Here is a 25,481-nt window from a genome sequence, read left to right as displayed (position 1 = left end):
CAAAAACTGCATAAAAAAATGTGTGTGTGATCCTGGCCTAAGACTGGTTTCAGATGACCATATAGCGGCCACAATATGGTCAGCTTAGAACCCTATAGTGATCTAAGTTCTGTTCACTAGAACCGGTCCGGCTTTTGCGGCCGTAATACAGATACTAAGTTGCAGCCACATTATGGCCATCTGAAACTTGACTAAAGACTGTAACCACCCAACTTAAAGTTTATCCCCAACAAAACCAAAATGAGTTGTTTCTCCCCCTTACTTGTAAACAAGCTTAGAAAACCAACCGAAGACCAACTTTTGCAACCTAACTACAAAAAAAAGAAATAAAAAATACCTGTACAACACCCTTAAGGGAACACTGATGGAAAGAGAAGTAATGGTAAACGGCCCCTCAAATAATACAGCACCGTATTCAGAATTATGCGCTTTAATATATTGGGTTTCCCGGGGGCAGTGTGAGTTTTGTTTGAATGTTGTGTGGATGTGATTGAATAGCTCCGATAGGATCTGTGTTAATATGGTCATTAAAAGACTGGTACCCATGGACATTGCAAGCCTGTGTACGCAGCCTCGACTAGGTCATGTTTGTCTCTCTACCGGTTATTATACCTAGCCGGTCAGACTCTGTTCACATCTGCTTCGGAGTCTCTCTTTGGAGCCTCCGTTGCAGATTCCGTCACTTTAACCAGACAAAATAGTACAGCATGCGGCGCTGTTTTGTCCAGAAAAACAACAAACACTGTGATGGAACTAATTAAAGTCATGTGATGGACCCGCAGATCCGGTTTTTAGTTGTTCTGCTCCTATGGCGGCCTTGATTCAGATTTAAACAGAGCCTAAGGCCGCGTTCACATGTCGCAGATTTTCATCACCAAACGCAAGAAATTTTGAAACGTGTGAACTCAGCCAAACAGTACAAGAGTTCCATGATTGTAAACTATATATATATATTTTGTGCTTGTTAGAAAATGTAAATAAAGCCTTTAAAAGTAAAAGTAATGTCAAGCCGTGTTATAGTGCACTGGGCTGGAAAACATGATCTGGAATAGCCAACATGGGCTGTATTTTTACCTACTAAGACAAGCACGTAAATCACATGATTACAATTAGGAATCCATGTAGCATTACTATATTAAGTAGTATATCCATTCCTATAAAATAGCGAAGACAAATTCTCAGAATAGTTTATGTAGCCAACGACTTAACTGGATGATGAATCATGTCTAAACTTTGTACTATGTTTGCCTGTAATCACTCAAGTGTCGCACAGTTCTCCAACTTCATGATCACCACTTAAGTATTTCTCAGAGATCCTATGCTTGTGGCTTTTTTGTACATTGCCACAGTTGTTTACTGAGAGATCTGGGAATATTATTACTAAGAGGTAAAGCATATGCACGTTTCTCTGCACTTCCATGCTCAAAGTTGGTATTGGCTGGGGTCTATTCGCGGAGATCCATACTATTTGCTAGAATAAAGGGCCCGATAGAGTTCTTCAGAAGCATTATCATTCGACTACCAATAATAGGGTTGGACATTTTTATTAGCAGTGTGTCCTGCTCCAGGGACCCCAGCAATGACCTGTAATCTGTGAGGGAACAAGGCCACCACATGGAGATGAAGCAGTACAGTGTACAGGCTGTGTAATGCACTGACATGACGGGTCCTCCTGATGGGAGACACTCTTTGTAGCCGCTCCCCCATCTGGCAAATATATAAAAGTCATGGGAGAAGGTCACCTTTCTATTAGGTCAGAATTCCCCGATAGGGTGTTCGAAGATTTTTTTCTCTATAAAAGGGGTTGCCCAGCAATAACATATATTCCAATGTAAAACTCCAAGTAAGCTGCCTTTGACAAATGTGGGGGTCCAAGTGGAGGACCCCACGCTTTAGAGTTCATATGTTGGAGGAGGTGGGTTCATATGTTGGACAAGAAAGAGGGGCGGGGGATTTTGTTGGTCTAGGGCGAAAACAATAACATGTTATTATGGATTCTGATAAACGTAAAAAAAAAGTTAGATTTAGAATTAAGAACAATAGAGGGTTGACTGGCAAGTGGCATATGAAGGGAAGGGTCTGGCTGGAATAACATGCTCTCTCATTATTTACCTACACCTGTGATTCAATTATTCAGTTGTGACTCAAACGTATGGAAGTTGCATCTGTTGGGTAAGTTTATTGGAAATTCGAGAACAGGAGACGTCATCACCACACATAAGCAATGTATCGCTCCAGCGGTACATAGACAAAGCAATGTTTTGGAACTTTGCATGGACTTTATTCCAAGGCTGTACATGGGACATTGTCAATCTGTTTGATATTACATGGGACTAGGATTAACCCTTTACAAGAAATGTGCATTGAGCTTATACTTTTGGCATCAAAAGACAGTTGTAAATATCACCATTAGATACTGAAGTGCTGTAAGCTTTACAATAAATATCATATTCAAACAGACATTAAAATATTAATTGTTCTACAGCAACTTCCTGATATAATTCTACTATTGGATTCACTCCCTTATGAGCAGAAAGGATCTAATAATACAACAGGCATCCCATGACTTCCCTGCGAGAGATATAGAGAAGACAGGCAAAGCGACCAAAAGAGAGACGTAGGACTACATAGAAGGACAGTGATACAAAAACACTTCAGCGACCTCACACCAAGCATGTGATAATCCTTGTATATGTTGTTTGGTTGTCCTGCCTAGGCTTCTTGGCTCAAGGATGACAGTTCGTGACAATAATAATAATGCTCTTCCTGGACCATTTATAGAGCCCAATTTACTAATTTATAGCAAATACATAAAAATCAGACCATACAGCTAAGAGGAGTTCTCCCACAACAAGAAGTTATAACATTTCATTAGTATAGGTCATATTTTGGACTTTTCCCCATACAATGCCACTCCTAACCTGGCTGTGTCGGTACTACATAGCACTTAAATGGAGAGATGTTGCAGCTCTCTGTACAGCGCCTGGTCGTGAGCAGCGCTGTGCAGATAAAGTGCCAAAGGGACAACAGCCCCTTCTGTCCTAGTGATCAGTGGTAGCAACAACGGGCATACGGATCGGTAATAGCAGATCCTAGAAATATGCCATGACTTATGGCTCTTTTACATGGGCCAAGCGTTTATATGAACGCTCATTCCCGATAATTGCCCTGCAAACAGGGCAACCATCAGCCAATGAACAAGCAAACGCTCGTTCATGGGCTGATCGTGTCGATTATGAAGAAATAAATATTATCGTTATCAGCAGCACTTCTCCATGTGTAATGTCATGATGGTAATGTATGGGGATGAGCGATCATAGTAATAATCGCTCGTCCCCATACTCTTGTGAAAGGAGCAAATGAAGGCCCATCAACGAGCTGTCTTTTTTAAAATAATTTTTAAAAACTGTGTTCTCTAATTTAGTGATAAAAGCTCTGGCCCTTTAATAAAGGGAGATCGCTGCAGTGAGAAGTCATAGTCTCCAGCTCTGTGAGATGACTGGCCTAAGCTGGGAGAGACCACTGGATCGGGGGGGATGTGAATGTGCAGCATGTGTACAGTGGAGATCTGTGCTTCTTTCTTACTTTATGCTGGATGTTATTATATTAGCAGTAATGTAAGATGGATTCCTGTGTATCATGGAGCAGCAGGAGGAAGAGAGGTAAATCCGGTCACAGTTTTCTTCTCAGTGTGTGGCTGCTGCTTGCTCTGTGTATGTAGTGACAAAGATTAACCCTTTACAAGCAGCTATCTCCTTCACTAGCAGATTAACCCTTTACATGCAGCTGTGTCCTCCTCCTCTAGCTGGGCTGCATAATACACAGGAAAATCCTATTAAGGTAAATCCACACATAGCAGAAATTCTTCTGCGAATTGTGCTCAGGTTTCACAGCAGATTTCACCCCTGCTACTTTGAAAGTGGTAAAATCTGCAGTGAAAATCCACACCATTTCCACAATATTCCCAGCTTGCTAATTTTTCCATGTGGAAAATGTCTGCAGCATGTGGATATTTGTAAAATCTCGACTTGTACTCTAAGTTCACACTGAGTTTTTTGCAAGCAGAAAATTCTGCCTCAATATTCCGTTTGGAATTTTGAGGCAGATTTTCATCTGCCTGCACGGCGTTTGCCGCGTTTTTTTGCTCGCGCCCATTGACTGCCACGGGCAAAAACGCAGCAAAATACGCTTTGTCTGCCTCCCATTGATGTCAATGGGAGGTCAGAGGCGTAAACACCCCAAGATAGGGCATGTCGCTTCTTTCTACCGCGAGCGTTTTTTACCGCTCGCGGTAAAAAAAAGCGTCCGCTTCCCATTGAAATCAATGGGAGGCATTTTAGGCCGTTTTTTTGGCGCGTTTTCCGAAGCGGTTTCCGCGTCAAAAAAACTTTGTGTGAACAGGGTCTAATACACTGTGGATTTTACATGATTTACACATTTTTAAATCTGCAGCAAATCCACCATGTGTGACTCGACCCTTACATTTCCTATAAAATAAGAATATTCGGTATGAAGTTCAGGAAATGCTTTGCATCGGTAAAAGCACGTAGTCTGCTGCACTTTCCTATACAGTGGGTTTCTTGTACAGATGAGGCAGCTATAAAATTGCGAGTCACCAGCGACCGTCACTCAATCTTCATGTTAATAACCACTTACACTTTTCGGCTATTACTGCCTGAAGAGTGATTTCACCCAGTTCAAAATAATGCAGTAAATGACTTTCCTGTAGTCTCTCACTTTGTCATTACAAAGTTTTTAAGAATTTGATATTTCCGTACTCGAAGTGAATGAAATGAAGTACTGCCTGCAATTGTTTCAAGTAAATCACCATAGAACAACTGCATACATTTCCTTCAACTATATCCTGAACAGATATATACACCGATCAGACTATGCGGAGTCCATGAACTTACCTGAGCAAGTTCTTTTTGTTCATTAACCAACCTACTGCAGCTCGCAATCATTTGATCCAGTGCATAAAGTCTATCTTCAAGCCCCTTGATGGCTTTCATATTCTGATTATCCAATTTGGCAACATTTTGTCGGCACTCAGCCAAGAAGGGTTGAATAAGTCGTGGGTCCAGCTAGAATTTTCAAAGCACAAATAATAGTTTAGAAAAGAGAAATAAAGATTCAGACATTATATATATTTAATATAGGACTTAAACAAAATATATACAATTGTCATATAACATTTGTAGTGGCCACATCCCATTATAATCTGGCACATTGGGGATCTGGAGGATGCCAGATTATCTACATTTTGTTATCGAAATTTCCTAATATACTGAAAGACTACTTGGTGCATGGCACTACCTGTAGATTTGTAGATTGAAGGCCCTATTCACATTAAGTTTTTGCCCTACGTCTAGTGTGTACTCTTAGAGCATAACGTACATGCCAAACATGACCATAGGGCTCTATTAGCCTGACGGAGGCATAAGAATTGTCCTTTTGGCCTCCGTTGGCTGGTATATGTTGAAATACCTTTTTTGTTTTTTTGTAAAGTGTAGTAGACTAAGCTATGCCATCCAACGGAATCCGTAAAAACTGTATTTCATGCTGTATACATTTTTTTTTTAACATAAGAGCCTATGGGTGACGTATGGCCCTGTGCGGTGCACATCACAGGCATACACGAAGTGTGAATGTCATATTATTGTCATGACATATATGTTAAATGGATGTCATATTAATGGGTGTATAATGCCACTGATAAACATAAGCTGTGACTGATGCCTAACGTATACATCGGGAACCGTATTATTCCGACGTATACGCTAAACACAGGCCAAAAAAACATGATGTCAACATATCCTAATATACAGCTTGGCTGTTGCAGAACCTCTAAGAGCATCTGTCACCCATCAATGTTATATCACGATCTATTCTCACGGAATAAATTCAATGAAATGATGTTTCTTGCTACATTATATAAACCAATCAGTAATTGACATGAAGATCCAACAAAGGGAAAAGGATAAAAACAAGGAAAGTGCCCAGGAGCCGAGCAGACTGTGGAGGAACCTGCCACGGAAGCGGCAACTAACCGGTCCCAGCGTCCGATCACATAGTGATCTAGCAAAGTTCTGTATTTCACCAGAAGGTACCAATTTTTATACCTGATGAATCAATATTTTGTAATAGGTGTTGTTTACAGGCATTTTTATGGGAAATGTTCGTTGATGGCTATTATACACAATATAACTTAAGGGCACAAGCATGATACCGTAACATGTACTAACTTTAACCTCAATTTGGCTGCTATTAAACCATCATCTCACGCACATTGAGAACATAAGATGACATCACATATCAACAAATGACAGTAGTCCGAGATAAAACCCTGTCCCGTCAGTGTTTGATATAATAATTTCCCTTACTATGGGAAAACCATTGCCTGACTTCAGTGGCAACTTAGATCAAAAGATATGAAGTAATAAAAAGAATTAAAATTACCCACTTAGTTTGTGAGCTTTTAATTTCTTTTCGATGGCCCACTTGGAGGAAAGAGTTCTGAAATGTTTGTAATCCCGCTTTGAACTACTTTAACCATGACCAAATCATTTGAGCAAATTCGGGATCCGCTATTTGTTCTGGTTGAGTTTGCGATTAGATTTACATATTAGAAGAATACAATCAAATCTCTTATGAAGAGCAAACAGAGCGATAAACACTATAGCAAGAGAATGGAAGTGAAGGAGAATAATCCATTTCATGACTCGCCACCTCCTCCTGTGACCTTACATGGTGTAACCAACACAAATAGAAAGGATTCTAGTAGACGATTCCGTGCTGGCTCACATTATGCAATAGCAGCCTTATTTATGTATGATTTTTGCTACTTTCATGTGATGCCAGTAGTTAAGCTTATTAGCAGGCAAACGCCAGATGGAACTAACTTGCAAAAAAGATTTGCATTTTGAGTGCAATTCTAGCAATAGTATTTTTGCCGTTAAGATTATTTAGATTTTTATATAAAAAGTCACACATGTCACACAACTGTAGACAAAACTATATTCTATGGATGAAACGAAAAGCTTATTTACATGGAGTCCTATGTCAGAAGGCAGCCGCTCGTAAAACCCATTCATTCTGTAGCCGCTCTCTGTAAAATGTTAACACCATTTATAGGACAAGTGGTTTTCCTTCATATGTTCCTCTGTATGTCGGCCAAATAGTGATCCGTTATACAGATGTCATACAGATGTAAAACGAGGATCAGGTTTTTTTTATAGACTTCTATGGTGGAAACACGACCACTATACTGTATAGCCTGCTGAGGTTCGACAGAGGAAGGGTTCAATAGTCTGCTCAAACCCCATTGACATTGCCCAAAGGTTTTATTACTGGAAATCCGAAAGGATATTTTACCCCTGTGGAGACGTTTGATGTAATTGTACATCGCAGCCGCCAAGAGGGAGCATGGAGCTTCATACTCTGCGGGGGGGTCGGCTGTAGGTTACAGCCGACACTTCACTGCAACAGCCAATAGATACGATCTCGGCTGCTTAACCACTAAGATGCCCCGGTCAATTCCGACTGCGGCATCTAAGTCGTTCAAGTCCCCTAGGGGGGAGTAAAAACAAAAAAAAAAAAGGAAACCCAGCCGGATAACTCAGATCCTGGTCGTTAAAACACGTAGCTGCCACTGTCAACAGCGACCACAACATCTAAGCCATTCAAGTCTCCAAAGGAAGACTAAAAGTAAAAGTAAAACAATTAAATTACGTTTGTTTTTAATATACAAAACAAATGTTCCAAAAAACCCTTTTCTCATTTTTCCCCTAAAGTAATGTAAAAAATACATTTACATAATTTGTAAAGCCACGTCCGTAAAAATAAAAGGTATTCTTTTTTTTTTATTATTTGTTTTATTTAAAATGTTGTAGACAAGATGAAATGGCAATAAAAGCTATTCTTATATAATGTTTTTTTTTTTTTTAATCCCCCACTGAACGGCTATAAAAAAAAAATAAAAAAACTCTGGAATTGCAATTACAGTTTTTTTGGTCACCTTTGCTCCCGCAAAACAGTGGACCAAAAACTGATCAAAAAGTTTCATGTACCCCAAAATGAAAAAAAAAAACAAGACCTACAGCACTCAAATGACTAAAAAAAAATTAAAAATCGTCTTTTCTTTGAAAAAGTAGTTAAAACATAAAAAAAAAACCAATATAATTGTAGTATTGCCGTAATCATATTGACTTGTAGAATGAAGAGGACGTGTCGTTTTTACGAAAGCCGGAACAAAAAAAGGAAAACAATGGAGGAATCACCGATTATTCCCCATCCACCATACAAAGATATTTTTTTTTTCAGTTTCCCAGTACATTTTACTGTCGCCGCATCGGAATAAGTAAACAGAGCAGGGAGCTGTCAAATCTCCCTGCTCTCAGCTGCCAGAGGCAGCGGAGGGCTGGGAGCGTCCCTGCTCTGCCGGGTGAGATCGATATTAGTCTTTATCTCACCCGTTTAACCCCTCAGATGCGAGCACCGCATCTGAGTGGTTTTGGAGAGAGGGAGGGAGCTCCCTCTCATCCCACCGACACCCGGCGATACGATCGCCGAGTGTCTGTGTCTCCAATGGCAGCCGGGGGCCTAATAAAGGCCCCCAGGTCTGCCTGTAGTGTATGCCTGCTGTTTTCTGTGAATCCTGCTAAAAAAATTTGATTAAAAAGTGATTAAAAAAGTTGCATCTACTCCAAAATGGTACCAATAAAAACGACAAGTCTTCCCACAAAAAAAAAGCCCTCATACAACTGCATCGGCAAAAAAATAAAAACGTTACGGCTCTTCAAATATGGAGACACAAAAACAAATATTTTTTTAAAAAAAAGCGTTTTTACGGTGTAAAAGTAGTAAAACATACAAAAACTATACAAATTTGGTATTGTTGCAATCGTAACAACCCGCTGAATAAACTTATTGTGTTATTTATACCACACGGTAAACGGCGTAGATTTAGGACGCAAAAAAGAGTGGCGAAATTTCAATTTTTTTTCTATCCCCCACTGAAAAAAAAAAGTTAATAAAAGTTAATCAATAAATAATACGTACCTCAAAATGGTGCTATTAAAAAAATACAACTTGTCCCGCAAAAAACAAGACCTTATACAGCTATGTCGACGCAAAAATAAAAAAGTTATAGCTCTTGGAATGCGACGATGGAAAAACGTAAAAAATAGCCTGGTGATTAAGGTCTAAAATAGGCTGGTCATTAAGGGGTTAAATCGAGCCAATAATAACTACAACTCGTTCTGCAAAAAAACAAGCCCTCATACAGCTCGGTCGACGGAAGCATTAAAAACGTATGGCTTTTGGAATGCGGGGTGGAAAAAAATAATATGAAAAACTAAAAAACGTCTGCAGGGCCAAGGTTTTAAAGCGCGGTGTCATTGATTTGGACAGCCCATTGTTTACAATGTTCAATTTCCACTAACCGAATTCTCCGAGCAGTGCCAAAGGGGTTTGAACACTTTAGGCCTCTTGCGCACTTCCGTGTGCCGTTGAAAGGCCGCTAATGACGGTTCCGTGAATCACGGACCGCACACGGATGGCTTCCGTGTGCAGTCCGTTGTTTCACGGACCAAATCAATGCAAAGGCCAAGACTGTTCCGTCAAAAACGGGCAGCAGTAGGCCCTGCCCTATTGTTGACGGAACGGCCGTACGGTTCCGCTAAAATAACAGAAGTGTGCATGGCCCCATAGAAATGAATGTTTCAGGGTGCTAGAAGTTAAAACAACGGATAGCACCCTGACGAAAAAAACTGAAGTGGGCATGAGGCCTTATAGAGCCATTTCTTTCCAGAAATCAGTGATGTCCCTAAAGTCGTCTGTTCACGTATATCTATGAAGATCACGGAGGGGGGGAATTTCCCCCTATAATGTCAAATAGCAGCAATTTCAGGAGGAATACAATACGGTTTGCATAGAAGGAGAATAAAATGGAACAAATATCTGCATGGAGAACAGATACAAAGTTTGTTTTCCAGGAATGCCTGAATAGACAAGCACAGCAGGTTGTGGACATCTTATGACACAGGATGTATTTACATGACCCATGCCAATAGGACATGGGGTGCCATCTGATATTTGGATCTGCGCTGCTTACAGGTGCTGCTCATGGTCAATAGTCAAAAATAAACATATCACTTGGAGCAGATCCAATCAAATAACTGACAACACGTTGCATCAAGATCTTGTGAGCAAATCGTCTGCCCCTCCAATGAAATATTGCATACGGGTTCTACAAAAGAGAGGGGCATGTTTTGTTTTTTTAAAAACTTTCTGCTATGTTAAAAATGCCAGAAATTTAGCAAAATCATAATTCCTAACAGACGACATGACTAAAAGGTTAGTTTCAAAACCATTGCATCATCTTCTGATCTGGCTGGATCTACTACAAATTAGGAATAATGATATATTTATGGCGGAGGTTAAACATATCATGATTTTAAACATAAACTTTTTCTTTTTTAAAAAGCTTAATCCAATTACACGAGGATATTTAGCATTTAACTAGTCTGGTTTGAAGTCTATGACCAATGGAGACTAAAACTATTGATATATGTATTGATGACAGCAAAGTATAGGGACATGGTCCTCTCTACTAGCAGCCCAAATAGCACAAAAAAATGATGTGCCGTTTGGCTAATAGAGCTCTATAAAGAACACTGTGGACTATGGTTATGAGTCCGCTGGATTTATGAGCGGAGCGCTCCCCTCTGCCTTTATCACCAGTGAGAGATGAGCTGCTGTGTATCTGTATCAGCCTTACCCATGGCAGCACAATATAATGACAGATCCGCTGCAATGCTAGTGTAAAGATGGTGCAAATTATCTTGGATAAAACAATAGAATCCAACAGGAAGACGTCCAACGTGTCTTTTCTCAGAAAACGGTGAGTCAGCCTCCAGACATTTAATTGGTAGCAGGGCAAACAACTAATGCCTCTAAAGGTCCTTTTAGATGGCCTGGTACTAGTTGGTGAATACGGGTGCCGATTGGTGATACAGCAAGTCGATCGGCGCTCGTTAGCTCCTTTCACACGGTAATTAATGGGGTTAACAATCATCACTATGATTATTCACCCCGATGCATTTGCCTCATGTCGGGGGCACATCCCCTGTTTGAATAGGGACACCTGCTGCCGACTAGCAACCATTTTTTGCTTGTATAAAAGATGCGATCAGCCAACGAACGAGCATTTGCCTGTCATTAGCTCATATTTGCCATGTTTACACTGGGCAATGTTTGGGAACGAGCGTTCACTCATTCAACCAATGATTGATCCGTGTAAAAGGGTATTTAGTAACTCAATTCAGACATTTCAATTCAACTTTATTCTAAGATCTATATGTTGTTGTAAACGTGAATAGAGAACGCCTGACCTACTCCTGCTCATGTGTGTATGTGTATATGTGTGCAGACCTAACAGATTGCTTCTAATAGTCTAGTTAGGAGAAAAGACATCTAGCCAGAGGGTCTGGGTATTTTTATTGTTTCATTATGTGCTTTGCCTCCACACTCGATGGCTGACTCTGGGCACGCAGTGGTCGCAGTAAAATAGCGGGTTAATATAACCAACTTAGTTACGCTATAGGGGAGAAGTTGCGTAACAATCCCAACATGGTAAGAAATCTTGCCATTGTTGCCCAACACACAACAGTCGCGGCAACTTGCAATTTTACCGCAATCAAAGGACATCGTGGAGCCCGAGCTCATTCTATCACCTACTTGAAACCATTCAAGAAGTGCCGTTTACGTGGCACATTGCGCCTAGGCGTGATTATTGTAAATCCATACATATAGAACATTTATTAAAATGGCAGGCTCCGACTAATCATCATTACTTTAATTTCTACTTCAATTACATTGAATGATTAAGAACGGTGCGTTATTCACTTACTCTGCTCATGGAGTCAAAACATTTCCGGACCAGGGATTCAACATCATTGGGCCGATCTTGTACATTGATCCAGTCCAGCAGTGAAACATTGAACAATTGGCTTTCCTGAGCCATATGCTCCTCTGATGGTTCCACAAACTCTGTATTCTCTTGCTCCGTACGATTGTCTTGCACTTCCTGTGATATATGTTCTCCAGATGTGGAAAGAGAAGCTAATAAAGCCGTATTTTTCAGTTTTGTTTCATCATATTGCACCATGTCAGATGTCTTGTCAGCCTCTAGTTCATAAACTTCTCCATCCATAGAAGACATCAACCTATCTAAACACATCCTATAGCTTTGTCGAGTTAGACACTCTAGCAGCGGAATCTTGGCCATGACAGAAACAGCGGTTCCCAAACTAGAAAATGAATTCAAACAAAGCATTTAATGTCTTTGCATTGGGGACATTACATCATATTGATTCTTTCACTTATGGATAGCAATGCCAATATAGAAAAGATAAGACAGTTATCTGGGACGGGCAAACGCACAAACTTTTTCTTGGAAAAAATGATCCATTGAAGTAGCAGGATACCCTGATACCCTATAGGTAAGTTTAGCCGCAATCAAGTTAACTCCCCTCCCCCACATTGACTTGCTTCAATAGGCAAAAGGAGGATCATGAAATCCAAATTTTTTTGCGTGAAGTACCACATTGGAATTTCATAAAAGCAGTTCTAGGAACTGTACATAGAATGGATTCTTTAAAGGGGTTGTTCAGGATTTAAATTAAATAAAAAAAAATAAAAAAAGTAGGCTTCTTGGTGTTGAAGATTTGAGCGGCGCCTTAAGAAAAGTTGACCCTTTTTTATAATCCTGGACAACCCCTTTAAAAACAAAAAGCAGCTGCTGATCAAGCTAAAAAGACCACAAAACAAAACGGATTAAAGAGTTGTCTAAAGACTCGCCTGTCCATATGCCCTATTAGGGAATGTGGATGTTATAGATCCTGAACCCGCGCGATATCTGAAAAGGGTTGACTCGAATGAACCAACCCTTTTAACATGCCGCCTTCGTGAGGTTTTCGCAACAAGATTGTGGCGTAGTGCGGTGCTGTGGCATGGATCAGTGCAAACTGGGGCGTTCATTTAGGTCATAAAAATGTAATACGTGACACTCAATTCCGATATAGATGGATATTATGAAATGATAATAGACACAAATGTTTTATTACTTTGGATACACATTCAGCTTTGAGGGTTATTAGACGATGTTTCTATATGATCTTCAATACGGCCCAATAAAGGTGGAGACTAATTATACTGCGTGCAACAGGAAAATGGATTGGGTCAATTATTACTTACTTGGGGCATTATGTTCATCGTAAAATGCCACGACGGCAATTTTTTTTTCATATTTTGAAAAAATATCAAATTAATTTTAAATCTGAAAATATTATAGTGTCTATAGGTAGTGGGGCTTTCTAGCGTTATTAATGATGTATTGTATATTGTACATAGTCTCAGTGAAGTGTTCTATTTTACCATTATATAATCAATTATCTTTCGGCTATTAAAGAAAACTTAGACCTAAACTTGGTAATATGAAAACCAATTTAAGAGAATCCAGTTGTGTGTAAATGTTTCTAATGTCTAAAAAAGGTTTTCTCATGACAGACATTTATGGCATATGCTCAGGATACTCCATAAAAGTCTGACAGATGTGGGTCCCACCTCTTGGAAGTTACAGAAACAGTCTAGCTCGCTGTGGTACGCTGTTTCAGTAAGACTCTCATTCACTGCTTGAGTGTTCTGGAAACAGTGCAGCTGCGTGACCTTGGTTATTTCCGGAATCCCAACCACTTTCACCAAGCGGCCCCATCACTAGGCAGGGACAAGGTTGGGTGACCCAAGTACCCACATCTATCATACATTTGTGCAATATCCTGTAGATATGGCATAAATGCCTGTCATAAGACAACTCTTTTAAGCCTGATATTAGGCAAAATAACATAATGTGGTTTGCTATACTGCCTGGTAAAAAAATAAATAAATAAATAAACAAGATGGAAACCATCAGGATGTGAAACAAAAAGGATCCCTCAAGGACACGCCAAAATAATGAGTATGTAAAAGGCAATGTAGAAAGCGCAAACAATAAGTGAATATATAACAATGTTCTATCTATCTCTCTATAGGACACATTCTGTTCTTTGTTAAGAAAAATATGTATGGACAATATAGCGTTAATAAATCCTCCTATGCACATATTCCATCAACTTACTTTGTTAACTTCATCTTTATATCGTCTACAGACTGTATATATTTTGAATAGGCGTTATCAAACTTGGAAAGCAGCTTTTGGTATGAATGCGTACAATCTTCTAGATTGGCCATAATGGCGGCCCATCCCTGATGCTGTAGATGCTCGTCATGGACCAGACCTTCGCAAAAGGAACAAAGCTTCTTGGCTACCTCATACATTTCCTGTTTAGAGATGGAAAAAAGAAAAATAAGCCTCACTAATTAACACTTCTGCCCAAATGCCATACATAAAGAAGAGTTTACTCAAGCTGTGTACAATTCATTTTACATTTTAATATAATCCACGACTATAAATATTAAAAGTAGAAATAGTAAAGGTGATATCAGGGCAGAGATCTTATGCAATTCTTTCCTCCACATGACAGAATGATTGTCTATTAACACTTGACATGGTTCCCTGTCCAGGATCTGAAAAATAAGCTTCTCGATCGCACTAATGGCTGTGGCAACTGCTATGTTAAAACTAACAACTTTTTGTATACGGTCAGGGCTACGTACAGACTGTAGAGATAACAAACATCTAAAGAAATATAAAAGAAAAAAAACATTTATTAAAGGTTTCAGAAATATATCAGTAAGGCCGCCTTCACATTGAGTTACTGCCTTCCATCCAAGGTGTAGGTCCCAACATATACCTCAGATTGCAGGCTGAAACGTATCCCACTGTATAGGCATACAGTGGGATACATTGCCAAAACAGCCCCAACTACCTCTAACCCCCCAGGCAGCGCGATAGCTGATGCTCCGCCCAAAGAATTCTGGCCATGGGGAAGCTCCTGACGTCACTCTTCATATATGGATGGTGATGTCAGGAGCTTCCCCAGTGCCGGAGTCCCCAGGCAGAGCGTTTCCTGATGTTTCCTCTGCCTGGAGATACCAGCTGAAGTAAAGCTAGCTATGGAAGGTGGTGCTGCCTGCGGCCCTGTGCAGGAGGCTCCAGTGACATAACGTTACGTCACTGGAGCTTTCCAACATATACGTTTAAAGTATGTGACAGATGCCATACAGTAGAATCTGTTGCCCATAGGCCATGATAAACAAAATAAACAAAAAAAAAAGACAAAAAAAGGGTATGCGGCGTGGTATACTTTTTTTTGCAGGATCCTGCAGAATGGAATAGTGTAGTCTACTACATTATTCCATCCTTTAAAGGATATGTACACCTTTGAAATCGTGTTTGTGTGTTTTTTGTTAGTTAGTCTTAAGAAAAAAGATATCATGACCTATACTAGCCTGACGGAGGCCAAAAGGATGCTATTTTGCCCTCTGTCGGGCTAATGGAGTCCTTTGAACACGTTTATTGTGTACGTCAGGAGTTTTCCAGATGAACACAATAAACGTAGAGCAGAAATTTTATAAAGATGAAGTGGAGTAATTGACCATGCCAACCTATCAGGTTGCTCCTTTCATTTTCCACAGGAACTCTGAAAAACAATGAAACCTGATTGGTTGCTATGAGCAACTGCCCACATTTGCTGTGCACTAGGTCAATCTCCCCATACTGTTGTAATAAAATTGCGAGTTCTTTGTAACCTCAGTCTAAAGAAAACTAATTTTCAACTCTTTTAATGGGATGTCCACATGCCCTAATCGTATACATGGGCAGGAATGATCTGCCTGATTAATATGTATAGGGAAAGAGATGGTAACCTACATTATGATTGACCAGTTTATGCAAATAATTCTCATAAAGTAGTAGAAAAAATACAGACATAGGGTAAATTCACATGCGGCAGATTTGTTGCAAAAATGTCTACGATGGTCCCATTCATTTGAATGGGTCTTACATAAAACCATGTGCTTGCTGCAGAGTTAACCCCACTCAAACATATGCAGTAGATTTTCAGCCGCAGACATTTCTACAAGTCTACTAAATTTTACCTAGGTCTCTATATATATATATCCGTATATGCCCATACAGATCATTAGCGATACCAACATCATTCCATCTTATTTCTGAAAAAAATCCCCTAAAGGGGGTAACTACAAGCCAAACTATACTCCTATCCAGCCACAAAAAAAGGTAGTTAGGTCCAGAATTATTTGGACAGTGACACAAGTTTTGGCATTTTAGCCGTTTACCAAAACATATTGACTATACAGTTATATAATCAATATGGGCTTAAAGTGCAGAATCTCAGCTTTAATTTGTGGGTATTTACATCCTTATTTGAGGAAGAGTTTAGGAATTACAGCTCTTCAATATGTAGCTGCCTCTTTTACAAGGGACCAAAAGGTAGTTGGACAATTATCTCGTAAGCTGTTTAACCCCTTCAAGACACAGCCTGTTTTGGCCTTCAGGACACAGCCAATTTTTTCAAATCTGACATGTTTCACTTTATGTGGTAATAACTTCGGAATGCTTTTACCTATCCAAGGGATTCTGAGATTGTTTTCTCGTGACACATTGGACTTTATGTTACTGGCAAAATTTTCTCGATACATTAAGTATTTAATTGTGAAAAACAACAAAATTTAGCGAAAAATTGCAAAAATTAGCATTTTTCTAAATTTATATGTATCTGCTTGTAAGACAGATAGTAATACCACACAAAATTGTTGCTAATTAAGATCACCCATATGTCTACTTTAGATTGGCATCGTTTTTTGAACATCCTTTTATTTTTCTAGGACGTTTCAAGGCTTAGAACTTTAGCAGCAATTTCTCACATTTTCAAGAAAAATTCAAAAGGCTATTTTTACAGGGGCCAGTTCAGTTGTGAAGCGGATTTTAGGGCCTTATATATTAGAAACCCTCGATAAGTCATCCCATTTTAAAAACTTCACCCCTCAAAGTATTCAAAACAGCATTTAGAAAGTTTCTTAACCCTTTAGATGTTTCACAGGAATTAAGGCAAAGTAGATGTGAAATGTTCAAATTTCTTTTTTTTTTGTTGCAGAAATTCATTTTTCATCTATTTTTCTTGTAACACAGAAAGTTTTACCAGAGAAACGCAACTCAATATCTATTGCCGAGATTATGCAGTTTTTAGAAATCCCCCACATGTGGCCCTAGTGCACTTATTGTCTGAAGCACCGGCCTCAGAAACAAAGGAGCACATAGAGGATTTTGGGGCCTCCTTTTTATTAGAAAATATTTTAGGCTCCATGTCGGGTTTGAAAGGCGCTTGCGGCACCAAAACAGTGGAAATCCCCCAAAAGTGACCCCATTTTGGAAACTATACCCCTTGAGGAAATTATCTAGGGGTATAGTGAGCATTTTGACCCCGCAGGTTTTTTGCAGAAATTATTGGAAGTAGGCCATGAAAATGAAAATCTACATTCTTTCAAATAAAATGTAGGTTTAGCTAATTTTTTCTAATTTCCACAAGGACTAAAAGGAGAAAATGCACCACTACTTTTGTAAAGCAATTTCTCCCGAGTAAAACAATACCCCACATGTGATAATAAACGGCTGTTTGGACACACGGCAGGGCTTAGAAGGGAAAGAGCGCCATTTGGCTTTTGGAGCTCAAATTTAGCAGGAATGGTTTGCTGAGACCACGTCGCATTTGCAAAGCCCCTAAGGGACCAAAACCGTGAAAACACCAAAAAAGTGACTCCATTTAGGAAACTACACCCCTTGAAGAATCCATCTAGGGGTGTAGTGAGCATTTTGAACCCACAGGGGTTTCATAGATTTTATTAGAATTGGGCAGTGAAGATAAAAAAAATCCTTTTTTTCCCAATAAGACGTAGCTTTAGCTCAACATTTTTCATTTTCTCAACAAATAAAGGAATAAAAGAACCCCAACATTTGTAAAGAAACTTCTCTGGAGTACGGCAATACCCCATTTGTGGTCATAAACTGCTGTTTGGGCATACGGCAAGGATCAGAAGAGAAGGAGTGCCGTTTGGCTTTGGAGGACAGATTTTGCTGGATTGGTTTCTTGACACCATGTCACTTTTGCAAAGCTCCTAAGGTACCAGTACAGTGGAAACTCCCCAAAAGTGACTCGATTCACGAAACTACACCGCTTGAGGAATTCATCTAGGGGTGTAGTGAGCATTTTGACCCCACAGGTGTTTCATAGATTATTAGAATTGGGCAGTGAAAATAAAAAAAATTATTTTTCTTCAATAAGACGTAGTTTTAGCTGAAAATGTTTCATATTCTCAACAAATAAATGAAAAAACGCACCCCAACACTTGTAAAGCAACTTCTCCTGTGGACGGCAATACCACATATGTGGTCATAAACTGCTGTTTGGGCACAGAGTAGGGCTCAGAAGGGAAGGAGCGCCATTTGGCTTTTGGAGTACAGATTTTGCTGGATTGGTTTCTGGGCGCTATGTCGCATTTGCAAAGTCCCTGTGGGACCAAAACAGTGGATCCCCCCAGAAGTGACCCCATTTTGGAAACTACACCCCTCAAGGTATTCACCTAGGGGTGTAGTGAGCATATTAACCCCACAGGTGATTGGCAGAAATTGGTGTGCACGCGATGTTGCAGAGTGAAAATGGTTTTTCAATAGATATGCCAATATGTGGCGCCCAGCTTGTGCCACTGGAGACACACACCCCAAAAATTGTTAAAAGGGTTCTTCCGGGTATGGCGATGCCATATATGTGGAAGTAAACTGCTGTATGGGCACACTGTATGGTTCAGAAGGGAGGTAGCGCCATTTGGCTTTTGGAGCGTGGATTTTGCTTGTAGTAGTTTTGTTTGGAGTCTTACTGGTGTTTCCGTTTATAATGTGGGGGTACATGTAAGGCGGGCGGAGTATATAAGGGGCATAGTCAGGTGGTATAGTGGGGTAAAAAAAAACAATAAAATAACCCATAGATGTGTGTTACGCTGTGACACAATCCTTTCTGCACAGGCCGGTGTAGCACTAATAAATGGTCTTTACTTATTCCCCTTTTGGTCCGCACTCCGCACCTTTGAAGTTTGGGGAATTTTGCTGAGAAAGTGTTGTCCTGGTATAATACGGGCGCCCTCACTTCCAGCAGATATGTTTGGGCCCTCCCCTTCCTGGTTCCCTAATTTTAGGGGCCTTGATAATTCGCCACTTGAAACAGAAGAAACGTTCCCCTCGGGCCGGCACAACTGCATATTGTTATTTCCTGGCTTATTGGTGCCTTGACTAATTTTATTTTTTCATAGACGTAGTGGTATGTGGGCTGTTTTTTTTTGTGTGACGAGCTGTAGTTTTTATTGGTACCATTTTGGGGTACATGCGACTTTTTGATCACTTGTTATCCTTTTTTTTTGGGAGGCAAGGTGACCAAAAAATAGCAATTCTGGCATATTTTTTTAGTTCTTTTTATACAGCGTTTACCATGCGTTATAAATTACATGTTACCTTTATTCTGCAGGTCAGTCCGATTCCGGTGATACCAAATTTATAGCACTTTTTATGTTTTACAACTTTTTGCACAATAAAATAACTTTTGTAAAGAGAATGGATTTTTTCTGTGGCCAAGTTGTGAGAGCCATAACGGTTTTACATTTTTCGTTGACGGAGCTGCATGAGGGCTTGTTTTTAGCGAGACGAGTTATAGTTTTTATAGGTACCATTTTTAGGTACATGCGACTTTTTGATCACTTTTTATTTCAATTTTTGGAAGACAAAGTGACCAAAAAATAGCAATTATGTCAGTATTTTTTAGTTTTTTTTTTACGACGTTCACTGTGCGGAATAAATAACATAATATTTTTATAGTTAAGGTCGTTACGGTTGCAGCGATACCAAATATGTATGGTAGTAGCAGTCGCCAGCCGTGCCATCGCATGGCAAGGCTGCCGATTGCATACAAACCACTTTGATGCAGCGATTGCATTGAATCGCTGCATTGAAGGGGTTAATGGCAGGAATCGGAGCTAGCTCCGGTTCCTGCCGATAGATCGGGGTGTCCGCTGTAACATACAGCGGACACCCACTGCTGATGACGCCGGCTCAGCTTCTGAGCTGGAAGCTGAGCCGGCGCCATCTTGCCGATGGTACCGGAAGCCTCCTGGGCCCCGCCGAAGACGTTACTGGCAGACTGGGAGGTAAGTATTAGCCCTCCGATCGCCTTTGCAGCCACCGGCAACCCAGCGATCACGTTGCTGGGGCGCCGGTGGCTATAAACTCCTCACATGCTGCGATCTCTATTGAACGCAGCATGTGAAAGGTTAATCGGTCGGATCGGAGGCTAGCTCCGGTCCAGGCCGATACCTCAGCTCCTGAGCCAGCTTCATCTCCATCACGTACAGTTACGTGGAGATACGGGAAAAGGCCATCTCCCATCACGTAACTGTACGTGAAATGGCGGGAAGAGGTTAAAGAGGCTCTGTCACCAGATTATAAATGCCCTATCTCCTACATAATCTGATCGGCGCTGTAATGTAGATAACAGCAGTGGTTTTTATTTTGAAAAATGATAATTTTTAAGCAAGATATGAGCAATTTTATATTTATGCTAATTAGTTTCCTAATAGACAACTGGGAGTGTTTTTACTTTTTACCAACTAGGCGACAATGAGAAGTGTATGACGCTGATTGGTCACTGATTGGTCAGCCTCATACACTTCTCTTTACAACGCCCAGTTGGTAAAAAGTAAAAACACGACCAGTTGTCTATTAAGAAACTAATTTGCATAAATCTAAAATTGCTCATATCTTGCTCAAAAATTATCGTTTTTCAAAATAAAAAATACTGTTATCTACATTACAGCGCCCTAAAACAAAACTTAAGGCAGGAAGACCCACAAACAAGCAACAACTGAAGACAGATGCAGTAAAGGCCCGGCAAAGCATCACAAAGGAGGAAACCCAGCGTTTGGTGATGTCCATGGGTTCCAGCCAGTCATTGCCTGCAAAGGATTCTCTACAAAGTATTGAAAAAAATTAAACCTGAAAGTCTACACTTCAATTGCATCTCAGTTGTTTCATTTCAAATCCAATGTGGTGGCAAGCAGAGCCCAAATCATGAAGATTGTGTCACTGTCCAAATAATTCTGGCTCTAACTGGCTCTAACTGTATATCTTCTACTCCTCTGTCCACTAGCTGTTAGAAAAAGTTTACATTTCTCACCACTGCGAGCTGTGTCCTTGAGGCGACGGTGTGAAATACAGCAGGCATCATAAGGGACTCTTCAACTTTTAATTCCATTTCATTCTCTGCAGAAAATGTTGTCCGAGGAATAACTGGAGGCCGTTCACATAAAATCATCTCTTTATTGAAGAGGAATATTGGGTTGGTGTCCTGTGATGGCAAAACGAACAAGAACATTGAAGGCTAAAAGTGCAGGTATGGCTGTATATACTTGAGTCACATGCCATATGCTATAAAGTACATAGTTACATAGTTCAACCAAGGGACGGGAAAAGGGAAGGGAAAAATTTCTACACATAGGAGCTAATATTATTTTGTTCTAGGAAAAGCAATCTACTGTCCCTGCTGTGACGGCTCCTGCGGTGACTATTCCATAAATTCACCGTTCTCACAGTAAAGAAGGCTCGTCACCTCTGCAGGTTGAACCTTTTTTTCTCCAGACGGAGGGAGTGCCCCCTTGTTTTTTGAAGGGGTTTTACATAGAACAGGATTTCACCATATTTTTTGTATGTGCCATTAATATATTTATATAAGTTAATCATGTCCCCCCTTAGTCGTCTCTTTTCAAGGCTAAATAGGTTTAATTCTTTCAAGCTTTCCTCATAACTTAGATTCTCCAGGCCCCTTATTAGCTTCGTTGCTCTTGTTTGTATTTTTTCCAACTCCAGGGCATCCTTTCTATGAACTGGAGCCCAGAACTGGACTGCATATTCTAGATGAGACCTCACTAATGCTTTGTAAAGTGGTAATATTACATCCCTGTCCCGCGAGTCCATGCCTCTTTTAATACACAACAATATAATGCTGGCCTTAGAAGCAGCTGATTGACACTGCATGCTGTTATTTGTGTAGTAAGTAATGTCATTTCAAAAGTAAAGGGTCCACATGATAATACATTCTCCCCAATATCATCCTAAATGTAAAATCATTTCATTTTCCCCGAGCTGTTTACATCTGCTCTGTTAGGGACCTCTGTCACAGATTCTGTTTTTGCCAAACAATATAGCGCAGCATGCTGAGCGATTACGTTTGGCAAGATGACGGAAACCACGACAGAGACCTAACAGAACTCATTAAAGTCAGTTAGCTCCGTCAGGAGCCGTTGCTTTCCGTCACGCAACGGATCCTGAGAGTCTCCAGAATTGTCGTTGTTCTGCTCCTATAACGGAGCAGAACAACGGAACCGGGAACTCGGATGTGAACTAGCACTTTCCTAAATTGTTCTTTAAGTTTGCCACAATATGGCTGCCATCTTTTTGCAGATATATTCCAAATACATTGTATCTTTCAATGACCTTGCTCCTTAAGGGCCAGTTCACACAGAGTTTTTTCACATGTTTTTTGACGCAGAAACCTCACCAAAAAACGGCCCAGAATGCCTCCCATTGATTTCAATGGGAGGCAGAGGCGTTTTTTTCCTGAGAGCGTAAAAACCATCTCACAGGAAAAAGAAGCGACATGCCCTATCTTGGGGCGTTTACGTCTCTGATCTCCCATTGACATCAATGGGAGGCAGAGAAAGCGTATTTCGTGCCTTTTTTTGCCTGCGGCGCTCAAAGGCCGCGGGTGAAAACCGCCGCGAAAACCGCGGCAAACGGCATGCGGGCAGATCAAGACCTGCCTCAAAAATTACAGACTGAATTTTGAGACAGAATTACCCTTATATGTGATTTTTGTAAGCATAGCCAGCATATAAGGTTTTCTACTATAAAATACTGCATGCCATACTAAAAATCTATATTCTGCCGAGCTCAGCAACATTATTCTATCGTATGTTGCCTGAGAACAGTGTAGGTGACAACAGATCCTCTTTGAGCTGCTAGAGGAGTTGCCATGATCCATCTTCTATTATCTAACACCAAGAGCCACGTCAAAATGTGGCTCCTGGCTTAAAGTGTAACTAAACTTTCGACAAACTTCTGACATGTCATAGTGAACCTCAAGTGTCAGTGAGTACTGTGTTATTCTTCATTTTTCCTGCAGCGCCATCCCACAAAACACCAACTGACTGCAGGGACTACCAGAAGTCAGAGAACTGTGATCATGAACTTATCTTTAACCCCTTAAGTCCTTCCGGCCGCAGCCATTTTTCGGATTTTCACTTTTGTTTTTTCCTCCCCACCTTCCAAAAGCCGTAACTTTTTTATTGTTCTATCAATATTGCCGTATGAGGGCTTGTTTTTAGCGGGACGAGTTGTAGATTTTTACAGCGCCATTTATTGTACCATATAATGTAGTGGGTGACTGGGAAAAAATATTTGTGGGGTGGAATAGGAGAAAAACAGTGATTCCTCATCTTTTGGGTAGTTTTATTTTTACGGCATTCCCCATACGGTAAAAACGGCATTCTAACTTTATTCTGCGGGTCAATAGGATTACAGCGATACCAAGTGTATGTATTTTTTTTATGTTTTACTACTTTTACAAGGAAAAAACTGATTGTTAAAAATAAAATTTGAGTTTTTTGTCGTCATATTCTAAGAGCGATAACCGTTTTATTTTTCCGTCTATTTAGCGGTATGAGAGCTTATGGTTTGCGGAACGAACTGTACAATTGGTACAATTTTGGGGTACATGAGACTTTTTGATCACCTTTTATTTCATTTTTTCTGAGAGATGAAGAGACCACAAAACAGCAATTCTGCCGGTTTTAATTTTTTATGGCAATCACCGTGCGGACCAAATAATGATATATCGTAATAGTTTAGACTTCTTTGGATGCGTCGATACCAGTTATGTTAAATATTTCTTTTTTTACATTGTGCTTGAGGAAAAATGGGAAAAAGGTTTTTTTTTTGAACGTTTACATTTTTTTTATTTTACTCTGTTTTTACTTTTCCCCCTAGGGGACTTGAACCAGTGATCCAACTAATGTATTGCAGTATATCGTGATTATGAAGCCCTGTGACTTAAATGCCGTGGGATTTAACGGGTTAAACGAGCGGGATCTCGCTCAAACGGGATACCGCTCATTACCCGAAAGTGTCGGCTGTAAGATACAGCCGACACGCCCGTCTTATGGAGCTGGCTCAGCCCGTGAGCCCGCTCCAAACACACCCACCCGATGTGCGCCGTATATATACACACGACAGATGTCGGTCGGGAGGGGGTTAAGGACCGAGACATTTTTTCATTTTTCACTCCCCACGTTCCAGGCGCCATAGCTTTTTTATTTTTCCGTCAATAGGGCTTATTGCCATATTTCCGTGTGAGGGCTTATTGTCTGCGGGAGGCGTTGTAGTTTCTAATGGCACCATTTGAAGTACCATATAACGTACTAGAAAACGGACTGAAATTGGAAAGAACTGTGATTCATCCATTGTTTTTTGGTTTTCGTTTTTACGGCTTTCACCGTACGGTAAAAACATCAACTTAACTTTTTTCTGTGGCTCAATACAATTACGGCGATATCAAATTTATATAGTTTTTCCATGGATTGAGCAGTGTGAGGGCTTATTTTTAGCGTGACGAGCTATAGTTTTTATTGGTACCGTTTGATCACTCTTTATTACCTTTTTTTTTTTTTTTTACCAGCTAAGGTGACCAAAAAAACAGTGATTTTGGCGGTTTAAATTTGTGTTTTTTACTGCGTTCACCGTGCAAGTTAAATAATGGTATATTGTAATAGTTCAGACATTTATGGACGCAGCAATACCAATTTTGTTTATTTTTTACATTACTTTAGAGGAAAAACGGGAAAAGTTTTTTTTTTAACTTTCAATATTTTTTTTTTTCAGTACGAATAAACTTTATTCAACTTTTTTTTTTTTGACACATTTTATTAGTCCCCCTAGGGGACTTAAACCAGCGATCGTTAGATCGCTGATACAATATACTGAAATACTAATGTATTGCAGTATATCGTCATTTTCACAGGCTTCTGTTAAGCTGTGCCACAGACACGTGGTGTTGGGGGGGCGTTGAGCTGTCGGAGGGGGCCGGCCCCCTTTTCAACACTTCAGATGCTGCGGTCGCGATTGACTGCAGCATTTGAGGGGTTTAAAAGGCCAGGGATAGAGCAAACGCTGTTCCCGGCCATTCATCCCAGGTGTCAGCTGTAAAACACAGATGACACCCACAGCGTATGGAGCGAGTTCAGCCTGTGAGCGCCCTCCAAACTTCCCTATGACGCTTATCACGTACATGTACGTGATATTGAGCCAAAGGGTTAAAGGTCAGAGATATAATCAAACCAGACAGCCCTTTTAATGAGAAGAACAGTGG

The 25,481-nt window shown here is 40.2% G+C and overlaps 1 protein-coding gene across 6 annotated transcripts in view; it reads right to left on the bottom strand.

Annotated features, from left to right (window-relative positions):
• The window catches only part of RB1CC1 (RB1 inducible coiled-coil 1), a 130,856-nt gene that overhangs the window by 74,546 nt on the left and 30,829 nt on the right, over positions 1–25,481 (bottom strand). For all 6 annotated transcript variants that reach the window (XM_075826250.1, XM_075826249.1, XM_075826247.1 and 3 more), the window contains 4 exons: positions 21,237–21,407; positions 14,177–14,379; positions 11,912–12,311; positions 4,914–5,084 (listed from right to left, as the gene is read on the bottom strand). In XM_075826250.1, the coding sequence (XP_075682365.1) occupies positions 4,914–5,084; positions 11,912–12,311; positions 14,177–14,379; positions 21,237–21,407 (945 nt within the window). The remainder of the gene's footprint in view (positions 1–4,913; positions 5,085–11,911; positions 12,312–14,176; positions 14,380–21,236; positions 21,408–25,481) is intronic.

This window comes from Rhinoderma darwinii, chromosome 5, assembly GCF_050947455.1.
Source record: "Rhinoderma darwinii isolate aRhiDar2 chromosome 5, aRhiDar2.hap1, whole genome shotgun sequence".
NCBI classification, from domain to species: Eukaryota; Metazoa; Chordata; class Amphibia; order Anura; family Rhinodermatidae; genus Rhinoderma; species Rhinoderma darwinii.
Note: the sequence above shows the minus strand (reverse complement) of the source record. Positions and strands in the feature narration are given on the sequence as shown.